Here is a 25,044-nt window from a genome sequence, read left to right as displayed (position 1 = left end):
TAAAAGTGGGCGGGGTATACAGAAAATATTTTACACGACAGCGACTAACAGATTAACTAAAGGGAGACGTACCAGTATAGCAGTAAACAAACTTGAATAAACTAACCTGTTGCGTTATTTGAATTTTTTATTTATTAAAACAAAGTTACCATATTTTCACATCAATATAAAAGAGCCCTATACAACCCAAATTAAACTTTAAAACATATTTGTCCTATTACTATAAATTAATTAAAAGACTTTAATTGTCCTCTTCTTCACTAGATGAAGAAAAACCCTCAAAGGCATCGTCGCCCGAATCATCATTAAATGCCGCTAAAACAGCCTCTAGGCGTTCGGAGGTGACAGCGTCTTGTCGCAGATCGTCATCTTTGTCTGCCGAGTTGTCGCTTAGGTCTGAAGCGCCTTCTTTTTCGTCAGCAATGATGCCCGCCTTTTTAAATCCATTCAGGATAGTATCAGGAGAGATTTTGTTCCACGCATTAAGCACCCAATTGCAGGCTTCTCCATGGGTTGCACGACGCAAACGACCAGACGGTGTAAAAGTATGAGTCCCAGACTGCATCCATTCGTACCATTCAGCGCGAACATAAGTTTTTAAACGGATGATTTACTGCAATATCAAGTGGCTGACTGAAGTTTGGAAGTTAAACCACCAGGGATAACAGAAACATGGGCCCCAAGGCCGTTCAGTTTCTTTTTAACGTTTTCGCACTTATGTGCAGCCATGCTGTCAAATATTACCAACGATTTCTTCGAGAAAAATCCGCCTGGTCGGGTTCGGAAACATTTATCTATCCCTAACAACATGACTTCATTGTCCATCCAACCTTTTTTGTTGCAGTGTACGAAGACACCGGGTGGAAATTTTTCGCGGGGCATCGTGATTCATTTAAATATAACCATTGGTTTAAGTTTTATTCCGTTTGCTGTACATGCCATAACCACAGTAAAGCAGGTCCGCTCATGACCGGTAGTCGATATGGCCACCATTTTAATTCCTTTTTCAGCGACTGACCTCGTAGCAGGAATGTCAAAGGCCATCGGAACTTCATCCATATTAATTATTTCAGAATGCAAAATTCCGCGTTCTCTAATGTTCTCAATGGTGAAATCTCTAAAATTAGCGACTAGTTGCTCCCAATCATTCGGTAAACGTTGTCCAACTGTTGTGCGCATACGCATGGATAAATTGTTCCGTTTCATAAATTTGCCCACCCAGGTTAAGCCACATTTGAAATTGGATATTTTTTGTTCAACGGCAATAAGCCTAGCTTTCATTTGGATGGCCAATGTAGAAACTCCTTGGTTATTCTCCCACCTGTCTAAAACCCAGTTCTTAAGGTCTACCTCTAAATGCGGCCATTTCGCTCTAGGACCTCGTCTGGCGCGTTTCCTAGGATTCATTTTCGCTAATGCAGCCTTATCTTTTCTTCATTCTCTTATTGACTTTTCGTCAACTTCAAATTCTCGGGCAGCAGATCTGTTGCTGGTTGCTTCAGCACGTGTTACTACATTAAGTTTGAAATCGGCCATGTATGACTTTCGCTTAGGCATGGTTCTATAAAGACAAAATTATTTGTCATTAGAATTTTTATTTATTCAAGTGCAACGGATCTAAAAAATGTGAACTTAGAACTTACAGTAATCTGAATGCTAAACATACCTGTTAGAAGTCAGTGGCTCTGCGAAGAACTTCTTGAACGCAATTGGCAATAAGAGACAAATTCGCGAATGGTTTTGAAAAACAACAAACTAAACTCGATCGACAATGTTCTGGTCTCGGTCTCGATCTTTTGTTTATTTGGATGGCTTAGTGTCACACTACAGCGTGATTGTTCCCAGTACGGCCTATATTTTAAAAAGATTTCACGTTTATTGAAGATAAATATCGGTAAAGGTAACGCGTAATACCATTGTAATTAGCAATAAAGTTTACATATAACGTCGATTGGTTATAATGGGGAGGTCCGATGGCTTAATCGTCGCGGGTTATATAAGAAGGCAGGGTGTATAAAAACTTTTTTACATAAATCTTGAAAACCTGCGGGTTATTTGTGTGGGCGGGATATTTGCGTGGGCGGGATATATGCGTGAAAATACGGTACATAGAATAAAAACTCAATATAGAAGCATTAAAAAAAAACAATAACTCCCAATCTTCCTGGTGATAACAAACAATCAAACAGACTGCTTGATTGAGTCCATCCCACTCTGGGTTCCCGAGGCCTATCAGTAAAACCAGACCTTCAGGCCTTATGAAAAGTGTCAAAATGAGACCAATCAAATCTCTGTGGGGATAATATTCCAAAGGGAGGAGCCACCATGGAGAAGGCCCTTATTCTGAGTCCCATCATATGTAACTCCTTAGGAAATGGGACCAGCAACATTCTTTGCTTCCTTGCTAGTGAGTCAGGTGAATATAACTGGGGAGAAACAGTCCCTACACTGTGTATAGTTTAAATTTAGCAGAGTACATATGCCACCTTGATAGGCCAATAGGAAATTCAACATCATTCAGTTTTCAATAGTTATCTCAGATACAGAAGTTACTTCAGCCTATAATTGAATCTAAGCATCTGCATCACACTGGGCTAAATTTCTAATGTTGCCAAAATATTAAGCTTTTCATAATTTTTGAAAAAGTAAAAGTATTGGATGTTCCTGAGAGTCCTTTCTCCTTCACATTTCCTAGAGTATAAAGAGATACTTCTTTGCAAGGAGTAGCATAAGCTAGTCCTACTGTCTGCTTTGGCTCCCTTAAATCAATGTTGCCCTCTTTTTCAGGGGGTGGATTGGATCTTTTAATTGAGTATGGTGGATCCAGGTTTGATTTCCTCTACCTGTATTGATGTGTAGCACTTGGAAGGGACCATTCCACTTAAGTGGGAAAGTGTCATCTGAGTGGCTCCACAATTTTACTAAAACCCAATATCCAGCCTTTTTTAGATGTACTGCAGTGGTGAGTTGCAGGCGGTACGCCCCAGTATGGGCATACCGGATCCTGCCCAGAGCACCGGGTACCGTTCCGGTTTGGTGTCCAGAGGGCCCACCCGCCTGCCTGTGCTCCTTACCTGTGCTTTGCGCTTTTGGCGCTTCCGCACACACGCATTGCACGTACGGTGCCTGCGCAACACTCCACCGAGCAGCTAGAGGGTCATGGAGGCTTGCAGAAGCATTGCAGGCAAGTATGATGCATGTGTGCACCATGCATGTGTGTGCGCACGTGCTGGCGTGCATCCTAGTGTGTGATTCCAGAGCCATTCCAACCGTACCAGTTGGAATGGAATCCGGAATCCACCACTGATGCATTGGATAGTTTAATCCAGCTGGCTGGTTTAACTGTAGAAAAGGAAAAAAGGGTAGACAGCTTACTAAATAGACTTTAACTATTCCTCCTCTATTTCATGGATATTCTGGTTGCAAGAAGCTTGAATTCCTAGGTATGACCCACCATAGAGAATTTCAAAAGGACTCACTCCCATCTCCTTTTTGATATAATGTGCAATCTTAATAAGATGAGGAGGAGAGCCTGGGGCCAAGGCAATTGGGTTTCCTGAGCTATTTTAGCCAGATTTCTTTTCAAGAGACCATTAACTTGTTCAAACCTCTCTGAGGGCCTCCCTGAAACTGCAGGTCTTTTCTTGCCTCCAATTTAATGAAATATAGTTTGAGGCAAGGAATTGAAACATCATCCTTTAATTGTACTATTATTTTCCCCTGCCAGGTTATCCAACGGTCCATTCCCATGGCATTGCCGCAGCTTTAATTTCCTTTGCTATTGTTTCTTTGCTGTTGGATTATGATTCACTTGGTATTAAAGGGAGAATTGTTCTCCATGATTCATTTTTAGGAATTTTCATGATTATGCTATTTGAGTCAGAGAAAAAAATTATGAATAGAATATGTAATTTGCCAGGAAGGAAGGAATATAAGTTTTTATAGGCAAATTCAGCCACCACCACCATGTCTGAACAGTTGTCCTGCTAGAAGATCATGAAACACTTGAGGTATTGTTCCAGGATGGCATTCATATGTTCCATGTCTCCGTCTGTCTCTGGATAATGGCCAGAGGACAGGCACATCTGTACAGTTACCTTCTGAAGAAGCATCTGCTAGAACTGGACTGTTAACTGAACCCCATGATCTCACAAGTCTCTTGGGTAATCCATGCAACCAGGATATATGTTGTATGAACTGTTCTGTGGTTTCCTGTGCTGTCGGAACTCTGGCACAGGGAATGAAATGAGCTATCTTGGCCAGCATGTTAACTAGCAAACAAGATGGTTGTAGCTCCCTTGAAATCTGGCAAATCTGTGAAGAAATCCAATGACACAGCACACTGGGGGCTTTAAGGGGTGGGAGGGGCACCTGTGGCATTCTTGACTTGCTGGCACTTTACAAAAGAAGCTACATACCCTATCACATCATGAAGCATTCAAGGCCATGAAAAAGTCCAGGAAACCAAGTGGGCTGTTTTAAAGAAATCAAAGAGGCCAGCTGCAGAGTTGTCATCATATTGCCATAGGATGAGCCCCTGTAGTGGGCCAGCAGGGACATATTAGGGCCCTCAGAAATGGAGTAGATTGTCCTCCCAGGATCAAGAACTAGGTGGTCCTCTGGTGCCTTGGTTTAATTTGCCATGCCATGTCACCATCAATGAGTCACATTGTTGCTCTTCCCAGATGTGTGATCTCAAGTTCACAGGCTCTTGAACAGCTGCACATATTTCAGGAGGGATTGCCAACCAAGGCAAGAGTTTGTCTTCCACTTAGGTGTATTCCAGTTTACAGAACATTGTGTCCGCTTGCTGGTTGCACCCACTCAGAATATAAGTCACTTTAAATTTAAACGGACAAAAAACAAAGACTATTGGATGTTCTGTTAATTAAGTTTTTTATCTGTCTTTAAATGTTCCAAGTTTCTATGGTTTGTTAAGACTTCAATTTGGTGCCGAGCTTCTTCAAGAAAATGTTTCCACACTTTGAAAGCCACTTTCACCACCAGGAACTCTTTATCCCAGATTGTTAAGTGCTTCTCCAATGGATTCAATTTGCAAGAGTAATAGGCACATGGAAATAAAGTTCTGGACAGTGCAGCAGATTGCAGTCAGATACTGTGACATCTGGCGACATGTCTGTCTCGACAGTGGTTGTCTCAAGTCAGTACGTTGATGATAGCTTCCAAAGCAAACTTGACTTTTAGGATGTCAAAAGCTCCCTGTTCCACCTTACACCCCACAATTTTGGTCCCTTTCAATAGGAGGTTGGCTAGAGGCGCAGTGAGCATGGCAAATTGAGGAATAAAGGCTTTGAAGTAATTGGCAAAGCCCAAAGGCATTGGACATCCTTGACTCAGTGCAGAAATTGGCAGGCATGTAACGCCTTGACTTTGCCTGTAAATTTAACAATAATGTTTCTTGGCCCAATAGATGCTACATATGCAGTTCTGCATGGAGAACTTCTCTAATCATTATATTTGGGTTATCTACAGGAACATGGTGGCTCAGTGGCTAAGACACTGAGCTTGTCAATCAGAAGGTCAACAGTCAGTGGTTCGAATCCCTAGTAATGGAATGGAATGAGCTCCTGTTACTTGTCCCAGCTTCTGCCAACCTAGCAGTTCAAAAGCACGTAAAATGCAAGTAGAAAAATAGAAACTCTGGTGGGATGGTAACAGCGCTCCATGCACCTTTGGCATTTAGTCATGCCGGCCACATGACCACGGAAAAGTTTTCAGACTGCGCTGGCTCCTTGGCTTAGAAACGGAGATGAGCACCACCACTAGAGCTGGAAATGATTAGCATGTATGCGCAGGAGGACCTTTATCTTACAGCCTGTAACCGAATTTGCTGCAAAATGGGAATTAGCCCATACGTTGGAGTAGATTCTATTAACTAAGTTTCCTGCATTTGGGGATAAAGGTACTAGCTTTGGAGAACTTAACAGCAAGCATAAGCAGCCAACTGGTAAATCTGAAGGCTGTGCCAGGGTTAACATTTACTGTAAGTTGATACTTACATCAGTAATTGTTGGTATACCACATACGATCTTAATTGAAATGAGGCTGTTCTCACATATTAATTTGAAATTTCTAATGTATTATTGGATATGCAGATTAGTATGGGATAACTTGAAATACTGCAGGTGCTAATCAAATTATGGCTTAGGACCTTAAACCTGAGACCCAGCAAAACTGTAAGCATTGTAGTTATTTTTGCCCCCCCCCCCATGTAGAATGTAGTGTAACTCAAATCCAGTCAATGACTTCTTCAGAGGAACTAATGCAATTTACAATTAGAAAAGTCTAAGATTGGTTCTTGTTATATTTTCTTTATTGATCTAACCACCCAATCCAATTCAAATATCTAGTTGCTTTGATGCTTTTAGATATGTGTGAAGGTAAACGTTGTCCAGAAGCATAGCATTATTATAGGAATCCCTCTGATTTGGGCATGGTCAGGACCTTAAAGGAGAAATCTTTCTATTTCTGTTTATTTTTAATGTATTTCTACATTATTGATCTAAAATAGCCTACCTTGTGATGGTACAAGCAGCAAAATAGCATTATTTCTCCAATGTTATTGCGTCCTCAGACTGTTGCCCAGTGGCCCTGTTTGGAGTCACCTGATATCTCCTGGGTCAGGGAGGCTCAGGTATCTGCTGGGCCACACAGAAGAGTTTGTTCAGCACTTAATGGATAAAGTTTCTCAGATTCATTTCAAGTTGGATCCCATGTACCGAGACAACCCATATGAGGTGCCTGGGGAGAAGTCTTGTCCAATTGTCTGGGAATGGTTGGACCTGATGAAGTGGGCAGGGTCCACTTCATGTTGTCAGCACCACCACCACCACTCACTTAGATCATTGTCTCTCCTGGATGGGGAAAGCTTCTAGGACGGTGACTAGAGGGTGAGTCCAGGCAGTGGAGAAGGACACATTTCCAGGGACTTTCAAGAAGGCTCTGGTTTGCCCCTGCCTTAAAAAGACATCACTGGATTCCACCTGCCTGAATAGCTTCCCTTTTTGGGGAAGGTTGTGGAAAAGGTGGTTACCTGGCATCTTCAGAGGTTCCTGGATGAAACAGATTATCTAGATCCCTTTCAGTCAGGATTCAGGCCTGGTTATGGGATGGAACAGCTTTGGTCACATTTGCTGAGGATCTTTGGTGAGAGTGGAATGGTGGTAGTAAAATCATCCTCACTCTCCTTGATCTCTCAGTGGCATTCTCTCACTGGCATCAACCATGATATCTTTTGGGTTGGCTATGGGGGTTGGGGTTGGGTGGCACAGTTTTGAAGGATTTGGCTCCTTTCTCCAAGGGCAGTCCCAATCCTTGGCTTCTTCCTTGTGGCGTGCTGCAGGGCTCAGTACCCTCTCCACTTCTTTTCAACATCTATATGCATTGCTAAGGGAGATCATCCATCATCATGGGTTTGCACAACTTTGGATTATGCACCAGGTGTGGCTTTTCTCGAATCAGGAATCCCTGCGCTCAGTTGTTTAGGTTCTGGTCACCTCACAGTTGGACTGTTGTAATGTGGTCTGCATGGGGCTATCCTTGAAAAGTATTCTGAAGCTACAGATGGTACAGAGTGTGGTACCAGAAGAATGGCCCATGTAACTCTACTGCTCTGTGAGCTGCATTGGCTGGCTATTTCCAGGTGCAGTTCATGGTGTTGAAAATTACTTTTAAAGTCCTTTGTGGCATGGGTCTAGGCTACTGGGGGGACTGTCTCAGCCCATTGGAGTTGGCCAGTCCCATCTGTGCCAGCAAAGGAATCATGCTGCAGTGAGCCCAATTATTCTGGCTGGCAGGGTCCAGGAGAAGAGACTTCTTTGCTGTTGCATATGCTTTCTGGAATATCCTGCCTACCAATGGGAGGACAGCCCCAACCTTCCTATCCTTTCATAAGGGCCTAAAGACCTAGCTCTGCCAGTTAGCTTGGGGCCCCAATTGGGGAACAATTGGGCAGTGGAGGTAGTTTATTGAGTAACAACAGATCCCACCTACCCCTATCCTGCCTCTGCCCTGTAATATGTAATTAGATTTTAATGATTGGCATTCATGTGTGAATGTCTGTGTGTGAAGAAGTCACCTGGAGTTATCCTGTGGTAATATGGGTGGCTAATAAATTTTATAAATAAAAAATTATTGGTTGATAATGTAAAACTGATTCAATTTATAAAGGAACAGATTATACATTTATATACCCCAGGTCTTTTGACCAGGTTTCTGAGTCTATTTTCTTACTTACAATCGGGGCCCATATTAGGCCATTGATTGATATGTTCATTTCTTTGCTCTACCCTTATTTCAGTTCTTTTCTTGCCTTACTTCATACATGCATGTTTGCCCTATATTTTAGCTGCTTGCATCATTTTTGTATTTTTCTTTTATTTCAAGTGATTTATGACTCATTCTTGTGGTACACAAGAAGCACCTGCTGGCTTGTGGTCGTGCATCAGGCATTTATATCTCTGCTGTATACATTTCTTGTCCTTTCTTTGCTGACATGTGCTATTTTGAGATGCTGCCACCAAATACCATAAATCTTTCTGCCATCTCTGCAGAACAGGGTACTAGGATGAGACTGTAATCTTATTCAAGAAGTTATAAAACTAAACCTCACATTTTGGGCAGGATGCATCTCTCTTGATTTCAAAACCCTGTGTGGAGCAATCATTCCAGATAAACATTGCCTGTGTGTGTCTTTGATTTGTGACAAGAGAACTTAAGTGCACTCTTATTCTAAGGGCAAGATTATGTGGTACTATACATTTTGTTTGTTAATCAGCGAGCAGTATACATAAAATGATTCGTATCACATGTAATTATGTCTATTTTCATTCTTGGGAACACTTGAAATAAGATGAATGTATGTAATGCTCATATTTGCATCATGAGATTTAAGCTTTTTTAAACCAAAAGCCATGGCATAGTGATTGAACAATTATCAGGAGCACACTAATTTTAATTTTACTTTCTGTCCATATCGCATATACCCCCATGATAATGTGCTCAAAAGGACCACACTTATCTTCGGTCAAAAATTGCTGTGTGGAACAGTTCTTTTAAAAATAGCTTCTATAATATTAGGGAATGGAAATGTAGTATTCAGTTAAATATTAGGATTTCTGGGATGTGTTCAATGTCATAATAAAACAACAATAAAATCCACATAGACCAACTGCCATTTCATCATCCCTAGGATTGATTTGCTGTTTATGGCATGTGTCCCAGTTGGGTATCTTTATTCTCCGTGTAAATAAGAGTTGCAAGACTTAAGAAATTTTCTTGGAAAAAAAATATATAATAGGACTTGTCAGACATTTCACATTAATCATTGATGCCCCCATTTTCAGACAAATGCTGGTTGATTACAATGCCATGAATATACAAGAAGGAAAAATTGGCCTTCCTTACTTGCTGGTGATTTCAAATTTGATGGAGTATTTCTATGATACCATGGTATACATTAAATGACATTTATTTATTTATTTATTTATTTATTTATTTATTTATTTATTTATTTATTTATTTATTTATTTATTTATTTATTTATTTATTTATTTATTGCCTTATATTTCTTTGCTGTTCTGTGCCTGTAGGCAAGCTGATCTTGATGCAAACCATAATACTAAGCTAATTTTGATGCAAACTATAAGTGCCTAAAGTTTGTATTAAGGAGACAAAGGGAAAATTGTGTTTCCAGACTTTGATTCAACCATTTCACATGTATGGCCAGGCTATTAGGCTTGTACAATCCTGTAAAAGTGACGTAGCATTTGTAGAAATCTGTTGAACTGTTTTATGAACATATATTTAGTCAATTTAATTTACTCAGTCATCACCAACACCACAGGAATATGAAATTCATGTAAAAGCGGCATGTTTATAGGATCTCCACTATTAAATTGGAGAATTGTGCCTTTGATTTGAAGAAAGGAAATCCCTGTTTAACATCATGGTTAAGACTGAGCCATGAAAATTTGATGCAGTGTTATTTTGGCAGTCACCACAGACAGTAAACAAGACACAATGCTTTGGGGTGATACAAATTGTTACAGCTGCTTTATTGCTTGTTTGCCCGGATAATAGCCTATTTATGTGGTTTATTGAAGACCACATTTCTTTAATGATAGAATGAGCAGATTCAGCATGGTTCTGATTGATGCAACTATAAATTCATCCTAAATCAATATTGGAACATCAGGACATTCATAGTCTGTTTATTGTAAGACAGCTCTGAAATAGACACGGGAACAATGCTTTTGCAACTCTTGTAAAGGATAAGCAGTTGCACATTTTCACATTTCACTGAAGGTTTAATCCTACAAAATATACTTACTTAAATTAGGTATTATTAGCAAAAATAATATTCATTTGAAACCTAGGAGCATCATTTAAAGGAAATTAGACAATATTTATGTCATCAGAATTAAAATACAATATTTATAAAAACTAAAAAATTAATCTTTTTACAATTTACTCCATTAAAAATAAAGGGGGATAGCTTGGCAGCTCTTTACATAGGCAGGAATAAGAAAGACTTACAACAACGTTTGAGTGGTCTTAAAATACAGTGGAAGCTGAAATAGTCTAGTTACGGCTTCTTAACTTTTCTTCAATAAAGTTCTTGTCTAATTAATTCCAGTCCTGCCCAAAAGTCTCAGAATCAGAAACAGCAGGAAAGGCTACATATCACAGCAGGGGACAAAGCATGGCTCTCAATAAAACATTTATATATTTGAGGTCAGACTAGAAAGCGAAGTTCTTGACTCATCAGACATTTCCGATTTCCTATCAAATATTAATTGTGATGTACCCTTACTGAATATTCTCTTGGTAATCTACCAACTTCCCTCCTATCCTGATCATGCAACATACCCTTGTGTAATTGCTAAGAAGTAGGCAAGAGAATTATGAGCTAGCTCAAATTCTTAATTCCACGTTTCTAATTGTATGCTGTTTGCGTTTAGTAAGGGCTGGAAGATGTTCATGTGAATGTTGGTATGACTTCTAATCTCTTATGTTACTTTAAAGGTTTTTTTTTTTTTACAATACACCAAAATGACTGCTTCCATATTCTGAATATTTCTGAGGAAGAAGAGTTGGATAGAAGTTATCAGATATAAGTATTTTGTCTAAGGCCTCAGATTTGTCTTGGGATTCAGGCAGACTCAGGGTCATTCCAGTCTTCTGAGTTAGTGATCCAGATATCTGACCTTGGAGATTCTTTTGGATCACCAAACCTGCTGGAAGGACATGAATACCAAATGGTCTAGAACCATACCTAAACTGTTGTGGCCCAGCAGGAGCTGTTGGAGTTGCCACCAGACTCCGACAGCGAGGGACCCTATGAGTTGGCTCTGGAGGATGTGGAGGACCCTAGACAGGTTTCTGACTCCAAGCAGGGCTCAGAGAGGCTGGTTGGCCACCAGGAGGCACCTGAGCTTTGGACCAGTGGGGAGGAGACAAGGGAGAGTGAGCCGGAAGCCAGTAGTGAGTTGTTCCTGATGCATGCCATTGAAGAACTAATAGGCGTCAAGAACAATTACGCAATTACAGGAGGTGATTGCACTCAGCTGGTAGTCATTAGGCTCCTCTCCAGACTATAAAAAGCTACTTGTGCACATGCCCCTCTTTGCAGAAGTCAATGCAGGATTGAATGTTGGAGGACATTACTGTAAGCTTGGCAGGCTGGATTGCTACCAAGGACCTTGTCTGTTAATTAAATGCCGTAATTTATCTCTGGCTCAGAGTGGTGTGGAACGAGGGGGGTCAGAACACTAAACAGCCTGACTTCTCTGGAAAAAAAGACAGTTCATCCCATTTTGACTGGAGTTCTGTATTTCAGCCTGCAGCAAAATATAGTCAGTTGCTGAGAAAAATATATATTAAAGGCTTTTCTTGTGGTCCTGCCTGGCTTTCTTGAATGTGTGACCTTTGGATTGACTGAATTTCTCTTCATACCCGTTTCTTTGTAGCTTTAGTAATATCTCCCTTATTTTGACCCTTGGTCTAAACTTTTGACTATTCTTGACTGTATTTTCTGAGTAGCTAACTCTCTATCTAAATCTAATTTTGTGTGTACCTTTGGAACAGAAAAGCATTATGTCAAATAAATAGTATAAAGAAGCAGTGATGTTAAAGGAAAAGTATTATTGATCAGTCATAGAGATTTGTGCTATAGTTTTTTTCAATTATAGCTAATACATTCATTCAAAAATGGCTAAGAAAATATTTTTCTGAAATGTCTTAAGGCAATTCCCACCCTTTCCAATTATTTTGGTAATTGGCCATGTTGCTGAGGAACGATGGGAGTTGCAATCTTATTATGGATATCCGAGGTTTGAGAAAACTGCTCTGACTGGAGTTCTGTATTTCAGCTAAGCTATGATTTTATACTATTAGGGTACATCTTAGGAAAAAAATAATTGATTGGAGTTTAAAGCCAATGTTTATCAACTGCTTATTTATTAATAATATGTATAGTCTTGGCTTAGTTGTTAACTAAACTTAAATTAACTATAGGCAGAGTCTTGGAATGAATTCTTCTTTAAAATGCACATTAACATAAATGTTGCTGTATTGTAACTTAGTGAGATAAACATCTGACTCATAAAATTGAATAAGTACTAAAATGATGTAAATGGAAAATAAAATAGACACATTTTGCTTCTTGCAAACTTCTAAACTTTCTTAATTGCCACTGATTTCAATAAAATTTAAAAGATACCATCTACACTCTTAAGTATGCAGTTTGCAAAGGACAAAAAAAACTTTTTGCTGCTTCCAAATTAACTAAAGAGAAAAGGATGCAGTTAAGTTGGTACTGCTATGAGAATAAAAATCCACGGTAATAATCAAAACCAAGCAAATGCAATAAAAGCTTTAGCTTCCACTGCTGGCTATTCAAAGCTAGTATCAAATCATCAATTAAGCTTACAGAAAAAACACAAAACTTAACACTTTAAAATGACTTAATTTTTTTAAGAAGCTTAATTAATAGAACTGTACCTAAGATGTTGATAAGCAACTAAATATTGATTGGAGAAGTAGATGTATTCTTAGAGCTAAACCGCTTAAAGAACTTTTAGATTTTGAGATCACTGAATCTTTAAAAAGTTAATCTCTGTTATCTCAAAATACATGAGGTTTACTATAACAATAGCGTTCAAAGCCTGCCAAGTAAGAATAATTGCTTTTCTAGAAATGCATTAAATAAAACTTTAGAGATAACTAGAACTTTGATACATATTTAACTGTGGGGGAAATGCCATTGAATGCAATGAAATTTTATTGATGAGTCACAAATAAGCTATGATGTCTACTTCTAATATCAGAGGAATTTATAGTTAGTTGAATGACTGTATTCAACATGTGGTGGATATTATGTCAATATGAGACTGACATCCAGTAAGATGCCTCTGTATTCTGGATCCCCTTCAACATTTTTATAAATGGCTTAAATGAGGAGAATCAAAGGTCTTCTATTGGCAGACTGACCCCAAAGTGAGGGGCATTGCTAACCTAAGGCTCAAAAGGATATTGATAAAACTTGAAGACTGAACTGTATCCAACAAAATGTAGCCCAGTGGCAAAAAAATGTACAGTTCCATACTCATTTGGGGGCAAAACAGGTCCATAAATGCACGATATGGGAACATGATCTTACAATAAGGATCTAGGCACTGTGGTAAATTAAGTGAGTTGCAGTTACATGAATGCAACCTTGCAATAAACAAAAATATAGTTTTGAGATAACAGGAAGTGATCATAATGTGTCCAGTTCTGGCCATCATGATATAAGAATGATGCCGAGGAACTAGGAAAAGTTCAGTAAAGTTCAGAAAGTGACAAACATGGGGCTTGAACACAAGGCTAATTATTATGAAGGATTTTTTAAAGGAAATGAAATGTTTATTTTAAAACCTGAACAGGTAAGAGGAGATGTGAACAGCATCTGATATCTGAAGGGCTGCCTTTGGGAAAAAGGAGTGATATACAGTATTTTCCCTGGCTCCCTAGGGTAGGGTACAAAAAAAGAAGATCCAAGCTTGAAATAAGGAGGAAATTTGTGGACGCATGAGTGGTCCATCATTGAAGATTTCAAGCAAAGATTGGACAGCCATTTGTTTAGGATAGAAAGAGGATTCTTGCACTGGACTGGGGAAAATGGGAGACTAGTAGACATTGATGTTAACTTCCAACTCTGTGATTCTGTAGTATATGTACAGGTGAAATTTGAAAAATTAGAATATCGTGCAAAAGTTCAGTTATTTCAGTAATGCAACTTAAAAGGTGAAACTAATATATGAGATAAGACATGCAAAGCAAGATAGTTCAAGTCGTGATTTGTCATAATTGTGATGATTATGGCATACAGCTCATGAAAACCCCAAATCCACCATCTCAGAAAATTAGAATATTACATGTAATCAATAAAACAAGGATCGTACATAGAACAATATCGGACCTCTGAAAAGTATAAGCATGTATATGTACTCAGTACTTGGTTTGGGCCCCTTTTGCAGCAATTACTTCCTCAATGTGGCATGGCATGGAAGCTTTCAGCCTGTGGCACTGCTGAGGTGTTATGGAAGACCAGGATGCTTCAATAGCAGCCTTCAGTTCTTCTGCATTGTTTGGTCTCCTGTCTATCATCTTTCTCTTGGCAATGCCCCATAGATTCTCTATGGGGTCAGGTCAGGCGAGTTTGCTTACCATCAAGCACAGTAATCCCATGGTCATTGAACCAGGTTTTGGTGCTTTTGGTAAAAGTTGCTCTCATCAGTAAAGAGGACTTTGGACCACTGAGCAACAGGACTTTGGACCACTGCGCTTCATTAAGACCAGGGTCAATGCAGCTGTCTACTAGGAGATTTTGGAGCACTTCAAGCTTCCTTCCGCAGATGAGCTTTATGGGGATGCTGACTTCATTTTCCAGCTGCCCACACTGCCAAAAGCTTCAATGACCATGAGATTATGCCATAATCATCACAATTATGACAAATCACGGCTTAAACTATCTTGCTTTGCATGTAATGAGTCTTATCTCATATTAGTTTCACCTTTAAAGTTGCATTACTGAAATAAATGAACTTTTGCACAATATTCTAATTTTTCAAGTTTCACCTGTATATTGTACTTAGATATATGCATTTATCTCATGCAATATTAAGGTAACACTCAAGATGTTGCAATCTAGATTTCAATACTACATAATACATAAGAAGAGTTCAGAATAAGCACACAGGATGTTTTTCCTAATACCTAGTGAAAAAACTAAAGGAGTTTTGAAAAATATGTCTATTTTTGCTTTATTGATTATTCAAAAGATTTATTGGTGTAGACCACAACAAATTTTGGATAGCTCTTTAAAACAGATTTACTGTGTCATCTCATCTGCTTATTGAACATTTTTTCATGATTATTAGTCACAGGTATAATGGAACATGGAGCAACAAAACTGTTCAAGGTTGAAAAAACATTACACTAAGTTCAGTCATTTATTTAACTTGTGTATAAGTATATATCATGAGAAATAATGAGCTGAAAGAACATTAAATGGAAATTCAAAATAAAATTGCTGGTAGAATCATCAGCAACCTTAAATGTGCTAATAATATAATCTTGATGGTTGTAATTGAAAAAGCTTAATAATCTTTTATTGAAGAAAAGAAGAAAGTGCAAATGCTAGTCTATTATTCAATATTTAAGACTAAGATTATGTCAACAAGCCATACAACCCAATAGAAACAAGCAGAGGCAAAGCTAAAGTAGTAACAGATTTATCTGGGCTTAGAAATTTGCAATGTGAAAAAAGACCACAACAGAACAAGGGAAACAAAAGTATGGATATCACAGCTGTTAATATTGGCTATGAAAATTGGATCATCAGAAAGGCTGATGACTATAATTTTGATGCAAGATCAAATTGAAGTCAACACTTTGTGCTGCAAGAAGTACAAAAAATTCAATATTAGATGAGTTAACCCAAAGTACACATGGGAAGTACTAAAGTTTAAATATTTTGGATACAGTCACATAATTTTTGGAAATATAGAAGAAAATAGATAAATGTTGACACAAACTTGACATTAGACCAACTCAAATAAGAACATATTGACAGACAATCCTAGCAAAGTGATTTCTATTTGTTCACAAAGAGTAAAAACTGGTTGAATAGCTGAACAAGTCATATACACTTGTACATTGTTTTTAAGATTTTTATCAGAGACATCCAAGCGGTAAATATTATGCAGTGATGCTGAAACCAAATGACAGTGTAACTGCTGTCCTTTGAGATCTTCAGATTCTGTAAGTAGTGATCAATTTGTATCAAAAAATACTTCATATGTTTATGAATTTGAAAATATATTAACTAAAAAAGAAAAAAATACAAATTTATGGATTCTAAATGCATTTTTGGATTAAATTACTCTCACAATGCACTTAATGCATTTTTGGGGAAGATTTTTTTTGAAATGTCATAAACTGTTATTTAAAACTTTAGTAAAAGATGTTACATAAAATATGTACAATAATGTTTTATGCATTCATTATATCAATGTGTGCATATGAAAGCAAAAACAACCAGAAATAAACTATTTTGAGAATTTGGTGGCAATTTTTATATCTTTTTATATTTTTTATATTTTGATATTTTTCAAATAAAAGAAATCATAGGCTTTGGTGAATAGGTGCATGGAAGGAAGTAATTTAGTGAAATAAAAGAATAAAATAAAAGAATAACAACTAGTATTAGTCTAAACAAATATGGTCGGTTTGTTCCATATTTTAATGCTGCGAGTATATATCTACTGTTTAATGTTTTTCTATTCTATTTGGCTTTTACTTTAATTTTAAAATCAGTGATAAATATAATAAAATAACCAAACATTTCAGTACTATGAAAGCTAAAAAAATAAATATAAATTCCTATATATGTTCACACGTTTGATGTTTCCAAAATAGCTGACGACTCAGATAGTAATTTTATTTTACCTCTGAACGTGTGTGTATATGTGTGTATGTATGTGTGTGTATGTGTGTGCATGTGTGTATCCACATTACAGCAACAATCTACATGCCTAAGCATATTTGCTGTAATAGTAATGTATCAATATTTTGTTGAACATTATGTATAGCCCAGCAACAGCCTGTGCTGCGTTCTAATTGGTCGGGCGAAGCACAGCCTGTGATTGGAGGTTCTAATGACAGTTGGTGACCTGAGGGTATAAATACCTGACAGTTGTAACGGATTTCTGAATCGCTTGTCATCTTGTCATCAGGTACTAATAAACATCATTGCTCTCATGATCCATGGCTCCTGCGTTCCTTTCACCCAATCTTTAAAAGATGTTTCCAAAATAGCTGACGACTCAGATAGTAATTTTATTTTACCTCTGAACGTGTCTGTATATGTGTGTATGTATGTGTGTGTATGTGTGTGCATGTGTGTATCCACATTACAGCAACAATCTACATGCCTAAGCATATTTGCTGTAATAGTAATGTATCAATATTTTGTTGAACATTATCAATGTAATTTTTTTAAAGCTACACAATTAACTGGGCTAAGCCAATGTGGACGATCATGACAGGAATGATTCCTTTACACAAAAAGGAAAAAAAAACTTTAATCAGCCTATTCTCATGACAGAAATGAATGGGCATTCCCTCTGAGTTGATAAGTTCACCCTTAGGTGCCAGCAATTCAGAACCTCAGGTTATTCATTAGAGAAGTACAATGGGTGGGTTGAAAGGAGGCCTATGCTCTAGGGCAGGGGTTCTCAATCTGCGGGTCGGGACTCCTTTGGGAGTCGAACGACCCTTTCACAGGATTCGCCTAAGACCATCGGAAAACACATATTTTTGATGGTCTTAGGAACCGAGACACCAATTTTATGGTTGGGAGTCACCACAACATGAGGAACTGTATTAAAGGATCGTTGCATTGGGAAAGTTGAGAACCACTGCTCTAGGGCCTTTCTTTTCCCCAAACATTTTCCCCTAAATAAAGTATAGCTCCAGAACTAGGAAAAGAATGGCTGTTTTGTAGGGTTTTAGAACTTAAGTATTGTAGAGTTTCCAGTGCTGGAAATGGTTAATTATTAATGTGGTTAATTGTAGACCTTAATTGCAATTATATATTTTTAGTAGTTTTAGTGTGTATTGTTAAATGTTTTACTGTTCAGCTGTTGCTCTTGTATACTGCTTAGAGTTGTTTGACTGATACTGTTTAGAAATTCATAAATAAATAAATAAAACAGATGGTCATGTTGTTAAGCCTCCCAATTACTTAACAGGAGACCATTAATTCCTAATTTTTGTTCCTCCAAAGGGAAGGATATGATGTGGTATGAAGTTAAGGCCAGGGTCTTTGTCATTATTTGTCTGTTTTTAATCTCCTGGTCTCATGGGAGGGGGGCTGTGGAAGCTAAATTGCCATAAAGTTGAAATAACTTGAAAAACTGATTTTATAAAAATTTATCTAGAACTTTGTTTTGTTTCTATAGTATTTAGCCAAGATTTAAAAACCCCACTTGACACAGGGTTTCTTGTCTAGAATCTTTAGTTTACACATTTCAGATTGAAATTAAATGACCAACTAAGCTGGCAATTCTATCAAATTGCCCTATTACCTCCCTTTTCTGCGAAGACCCTACAGGTAAGGGCCATATGGACAATTGTTGGATCTGGTAGAGTGAGAGCTGTGGAGAGCTTTTGGTGTGTTCCTGCATAATAAATATAGTATCTCTGCTGAGCTTAACAGGGATACTAAGGTGACAGGTTCAACTGTTTGTAATGACAATGATGACTCAACTGAGCAGGGGATTATGGTCTGTGAGGAAGAAGTTGTCTTGGATAAGGGAAAGTGCAAACCGGGCATTGCAAATCAGCCATATGAGGTGAGTAAGTCATCTAAAAAGAGAAGCCACCTTCTGGTTGGTAATTCAATTGTAAGAAGTGTCAATTTAGAAAAGGATGTCATGTTTTTGAAAGTGGCGAGGTGCTTTCCGGCAGAGAAAAGAGGCACATTGTTAAGTTAGTCAAGAATGCTAGTAAGAATTGTGATGTTGATGTTGTGCATCTTGGCTTTAATGATCTGTCCAAAAATGATGTACTTCCTCTGCAGAAGAATTTTCAGAGCTTGAGGCAGGAACTTGGCACGATAGCCTGTTGTCTTAACTTTTCAGAGGTTTTGTCTGTGTATAAGAAGCAAAAAGAAAAAGGTCAGCATATACAGTAGCAGATTTCCATGTGTGGCTAAAGCAGTGGCATAAAGCAGAAGGTTTTGGTTATGATAGTCATGATTTTTGCAGTTGGTCTGATGAAAAGTTATGTAAAAGAGATAGCTTGCATCCATCACAGAAAGGGACTGAGCTACTTAGTATTAAATTCAGGGGTTTTCTAGAGAAGCATTTAAACTGAATAATGGGAACAGAAAGTTAATTGTACAGAACATTTCTCCCCCAGGAATCTAAAGTTAATAGGATTGTCATTGTTTCTAACATAGGTACTTATGTGATTAGGAATATTAAAGTTGCTGTTAAAAAAAATATATTTTTTAATTTTTATATACTTGTGCACCGTTCCATGTGCATAATCAAACAAGTAGTAAGGAAGAAGGAGAACTCAGACACAAAACAGGTTATATTGAAGACAAACACAGGATCAGTAAAAAGGAGACAAATGTCTATATACTTATGCACAAAGAATGAAGAATAACATAAGATAACTTTATTGTCATTTTTTTTCTGTGAACACAGCACACATTGCAAAATGAAATTCTGGTGCCCGCTGTCAAAAGAAAATAAGCCAAAAATTTTAAAGTCCATGCAGTTAGAATATCATAAAACAAGGTGAATTAGAAATTCAAGTATGTGAGGGCAAATGTGATATTGTTGCCTTTTCCAACACTTTGTGGGACGAAACCCATGAATAGAATACAAAGCTACAGGGGTTTGTATTATCTAAAAGAAACAGACTTAATAAAAGAAGAGGTGGAGTTGTGCTGTATATAAGAAATAAGTACGCCTCCACAAAAATACAGCAGAATAATGATGAAAACTGTTTCAAATGCATTTGGGTCAATACAAAAAAAAATATGACAGAAATGTATGTACGTATACCTGCCAAAATCCACGTTTCAAAAACAGGAAGGGTAAAAGTCAGAACAAATAATAAATGTATGTTACCCAAATGGATTCAACTTATTAAAATTAGTTATTGATAAAATAGGATGAGGTTATTTATAAAATTGATCTCCTGTCTTCTGTAATGCCTACCCTTTCTCACACCTATTGCATGCCATTTTCCTTCTTCTCCAGAAGTACCATATAAAAAGATTTTTTTAAAAAAAAGATGGAGTTACAGGAGGAAAAAGTACAATGGAAAGAAAAGGAAATGGAAGAAACAATATTGAATGGAAGAGAGAATAAGAATGAGAATAAGAATGAGGCAAGGGCAAGGAAGGAAAGAAAAAATGTGGAAACCATGTTTGACGTTAATAAAAATTATGTAATACATTGTGATTTTTAAATTTACAAGGCAAATAGCTCTTCCTAAGCAACATTGTTCAGAAAATCTTCCAATGTATCAATGCTTTTTCCAGCAGCAGTATCTGTAGTCATCTGCATCTTGCTTTTCCCCATAGCATCTTCTGAACCTGACAAATCTAAGATGATTCCTTATTCCCACTCCATATAATTCACAGGTAATTGGAAGAAACACATATATTCTTATTTGTTAAATATGAGAAGTACATGTTACAAGTGTTACATATATTTCTATTGCAAAGGGAACGTGGTATGAAATAGGACTGTATTCCCAAAACAGATTAGCTGGGCAGGAAGAATTGTGGAATGCTAAACTTGCTATCCAAGAAAAAAACATAAGGCACTTATTTCTCTTCACATTGGTGTTTTCTTTGACTTAATAGCTCTTGCCCTTCACTCTTGTCAGTTCTTAAGAAATCTCCTGAGAGATTCATCAAGAGATCTGGATCCCAGCTGGAAATTTCTTGAGATCAGACAATTTTATTGACCAAACAAACTGTTTTACTACATGTTATGGAAATAAATTTGCTTTGCATTCAAGAGAGCAAGCAATTTTTGATTCATTATTCTTTTACCTGCCTTGAATTTGTGTGCACTCAATGAAATCTCATTTTAATTACAAGTTTCTAGTAAAGATCTTTTCCACAAACCTTTTCCTTTTGTCATTTTATTATACACGTATTACTCTAGTTTAATTAATGTGACAGGATGGGATGTCTTTCTACCAAATTATAATGTCTGTGTGTGTGGGTTTCCATTGTTCACCCCCAGCCCTTAGAGGTTCAAGTTCTACCAGTTCCAAAACATTTTATATTTTCCGAGGTCAAACAAGTCCATTTAAAAAACAGTGACACAATTTTACATTTCTGCTTCCCTCAGGCATTCAAGCACAGGTGAATGTCTTTCCCTGTCAAGGTAGCAGTGGGAGGTGAAAATGAAAATTCTTTTCTTTTTCTCAGGGAAATTGGACTGTAAAAAGCTGTCAATTTAAAAATGACAGAGTGGCACAGTATTTCTTTAAGATGGCTAGTTTCATTTTAAAAAAAACACCCCCTGCTGTCTCCCTGACAGTCAAAGTGGCATCAGGAACTGAGATAAGAAATGAGCACTTTTGGCACCTGCCCTCTGGCACAAAATTAATAATGGAAGGAAATAGGCCACCCTATCAAATCCTAGGTGTCCAGCATCTGCCAATTGGGATTGTCTGTCTCTTTAATAAGGCAACAAGCATATTGTCTATGAATCAAATGTGAAGATTATTCACTATAGTCAAGCTTTTCCCAGAGTTCATTACTGTTTGGACTTTTCCTTGATATGCTGTCATAATTGAATTGGGTGTGTGTTGGCATGTATGAAATTCAGATTAAATTTTTTAAAAAGTTTTTTACACATCACTTTAGTTCAGCCAGAAGACATATAAATACACTTCAACTTGGCTGTAAAGCAATGATATTAGAGGAATGTGCCAGATCCCTAAAAGTGATACTACCATTCAATTGGGAGGAGGGGAGCCTCAGAGTTAAATCATTAGCTACATCTGAAACAACTGAGTTTTACAACTTTACAACTGGTGTCCTGTCACCTGGAGACTGAAGGTTCCAACATCTCTGGAGGGATGTTGATGGTATCCATGTGGTATATATAACTTTGATGTCTAACTAGACATAGCCATGGGAACGTGTGCTTTATTGACTCTCAGGGCAGAAGAGTTAAGGAAGCATCTTCACACTTGTGTATTAGTCAGAATCTGCATTCGGACAAAGGGGAGGGGGCATTATTAGCTTAATCCCATTTGCATGGCCTAAAGGTTTTCAGATGCTGCTTTGCTTCTAATGGTTTCCATCCTGACTGATTAAAGGTTCGTTTTGAAATAATCCGTTTCAAGAGTCTTTACTTTCTCAAGTTAGGAGAGGAGCCATTACATATGTCTACATCAACAGTCTTAGTTTGTAGTATTTGTTTCTTTTTTGTTTCTTTTGGTGTTTCACATTTTCCTGGCTGCTGTTGAAAGAAAAAAAGAAAGAAAAAAGAAAGAGAAAGAAGGAAATCAAATACATGCATCAAAATAGGAATATGCATGGGAAAATATGAAAATACAATGAGATGTGTATTTTAAAGGAATAATTTAGTATTGTGCAAAAGTAACAGATTCAGACGGAATACAGATGAGATTTTCAGATGAGTTTTCTTCCTTCCCAAATAGACTTTTCAGGAAATGGACCAGATGACATAGAATTCTACCAGAACTTTATTGTTGTGTCTACTGTCTGCTTTTTATCAATGTTTTCTTGACATGAGCAGTCATTTAAGGAGAGAAGGGAAAAATAGCTCCGCAATAATTTTTATTGATAGTACTAGGAACTCTCCAGCCAAAAGATCCCCACTCTTGCTTAGATGAAAACCCTATACACATCGATAAAGTCTGTTGAACAGACAGCTGTACTGGATCAAAATGAGTAGGAAATCAATATTTTATACTGGAAGAGCAGCAAGAGAAAGCAAAGAATAAGTTTTCCAGTCTAAAATAGATTGTCAAAACTGCAAAATAGAATGTTGATAGAAGTTTAGTGCCTCTCTAAATAGTCTTCAGTTGGTCTCTGTGTGGAGAAGCATTGTGCTTTCATGGAAGAAATCAGTAAACAATGCTAATGAAGAATAGTTTACTTGATTTTGAGGAAGGTGGTGGTTGATAATAGTAGTACTAGGAAGGTGTATGCAGGGCCAGTAAGTAAAAAGTTAATGAACTTACATCATTGAGGCAGAACCTAAAATCGGTCTTTGTGCTGCTTGAAATGTTTGGGTATATATGTTGTGAGAAAAATGCTACTGCAGATCCAGAGTATTTTTGACAATGCTTTTTGGTGTGCATCTCCCACTCTAACTCATACACGTTAGTCAAGGGATTGTCCAGATAGTGCCATTTTCTGTTAGTAACCACATTTCATTTTTTTTCTTTCATTTTTTTCTTACCGCAGAAAATTGAGAGGTGGAGATGAATAAAGAATGGCTTTTTTGGGGAGGTGCAGGGAACTGTCTGCCTGGCAAGCCTCCCAGCATTATCAAAAGTTGAATTGTTGAATTCAATACGTCTTGCTGATCTCAGGGACCCTACAAAGTCCCTGATCAATCCAAGAGAAGGTTTTCAAGCTGGCAACCAAAGGCAGCCTAGGCTGATGAAGTTGTGACAGCTCCTCTTTTTAAAGTGAACAGACCGGTTTTTCTTCTTCTATTTTTTTGTTGCTTTACTTTTTAATTAATTTAATTAATTTTATTTCTCTATTTTAACAAAAGTTTCTACTATTTGCTACTAAATTCCATTTAAGAACTTTGTTTCCCTTAAGCCCGAGACAACATTAGAGAGTGAAAGGAAGCAATACTGCTGCTCAGAGGCTAGAGGCTAGAGTTTCTGAAACTATGCATTTTCTCTTGTTTCTCCTTTGATCTTACTGTTTCTGTACTTCAAAGTTTTGTAATTAAAAGTGTTAAGAGCCAAGAACACGAAGTATTTACACAGGTGTCCTTTGAGAGCTTTATCGGCACTGGGAGATGGAAAAAAAATGAACCCCTTTCTTGTGAAGATTACAAATGATCTTGTGTTTAAGTTAAATATAAAAAAAGTCTGGAAAGCTAGAGTGGCAGCAATTTACAATTTGGAAATTTGGATCAATTTTCAGAAAAGGAAGCTTTAATTTTGAAAAATATTTGGCATGGAATTCAAAATTTACTGGAGGTAACTGGGAGAATTGAGAAGATAGAGTTTCTTCTAGAAAAAAATGATGGAGCTGGAGCACCAAAAATTGAAGAGAAAAATGAATACAAAGATAAGAAAACTGATGATTTGATTTGTGGAGTGAATGTGGTTGAAAGCGAAAAAAATGGGAGTATGGAAAAGGGAATTTGATGGACTGGAGCTCTACCCCAAATTTCAAGCCACAGAAGAAGAAAAAAGGGAAAAATGATGATTTAAGGAGAGAAACCTTACCAGAAGCACGATTGACAACCAAAGATAAATTAATTAAAGTAGCAAATGGAGGGCACCAAGATTACCCGGGAGATACGACAAGTAACAAGGTGCGGAGAGATGTTCATAAAAACTTTACTAAGGAAATAAATAGAAGATTAATTCCACAAATGGCAAAAGAAATAAGACTATATGCCTATTGGAAGGACACAGGTTGATATATGAAAGTTGATAATAAAAAAGTAGCTAAGTCTGGTGATTAGTGAGTAGTAATTTAGTAATTTTTAGATTGCTATGTTAAATAAATAATTGATAATGGCAACAAGGTACATTTTTGTGTTGGCTGGATGTGAGGAAGTTGGATATAAATAGTAAATGATTTTGTTAACAAATATTAATGATAACAATAATAATGAAATGATAAGAGATATAGTTAATGATATACATATGTACTGGTTTAACATAAGGAATTTGGATATAAATTGCAAACAGTACCTTGGAAAAAAAGGCTTA

The 25,044-nt window shown here is 37.3% G+C and overlaps 1 protein-coding gene across 1 annotated transcript in view; it reads right to left on the bottom strand.

Annotated features, from left to right (window-relative positions):
* Window positions 1-1,434: 1,434 nt before the first annotated feature.
* LOC148043886 (uncharacterized) overlaps window positions 1,435-25,044 on the bottom strand; it is a 96,117-nt gene continuing 72,507 nt past the window's right edge. The window contains 1 exon segment of the mRNA XM_087723694.1: window positions 1,435-1,561. Within this exon segment, the coding sequence (XP_087579820.1) occupies window positions 1,435-1,561 (127 nt within the window).

The sequence above is a fragment of the Thamnophis sirtalis genome, unplaced genomic scaffold (genome assembly GCF_051295495.1).
Source record: "Thamnophis sirtalis isolate CommonGarterSnake01/CBP01778 unplaced genomic scaffold, rThaSir2_p1.2 scaffold_10, whole genome shotgun sequence".
Taxonomy (NCBI): Eukaryota; Metazoa; Chordata; class Lepidosauria; order Squamata; family Natricidae; genus Thamnophis; species Thamnophis sirtalis.
The sequence above is the reverse complement of the archived record's forward strand: the minus strand, read 5'-3'. Positions and strand labels throughout refer to the sequence as shown.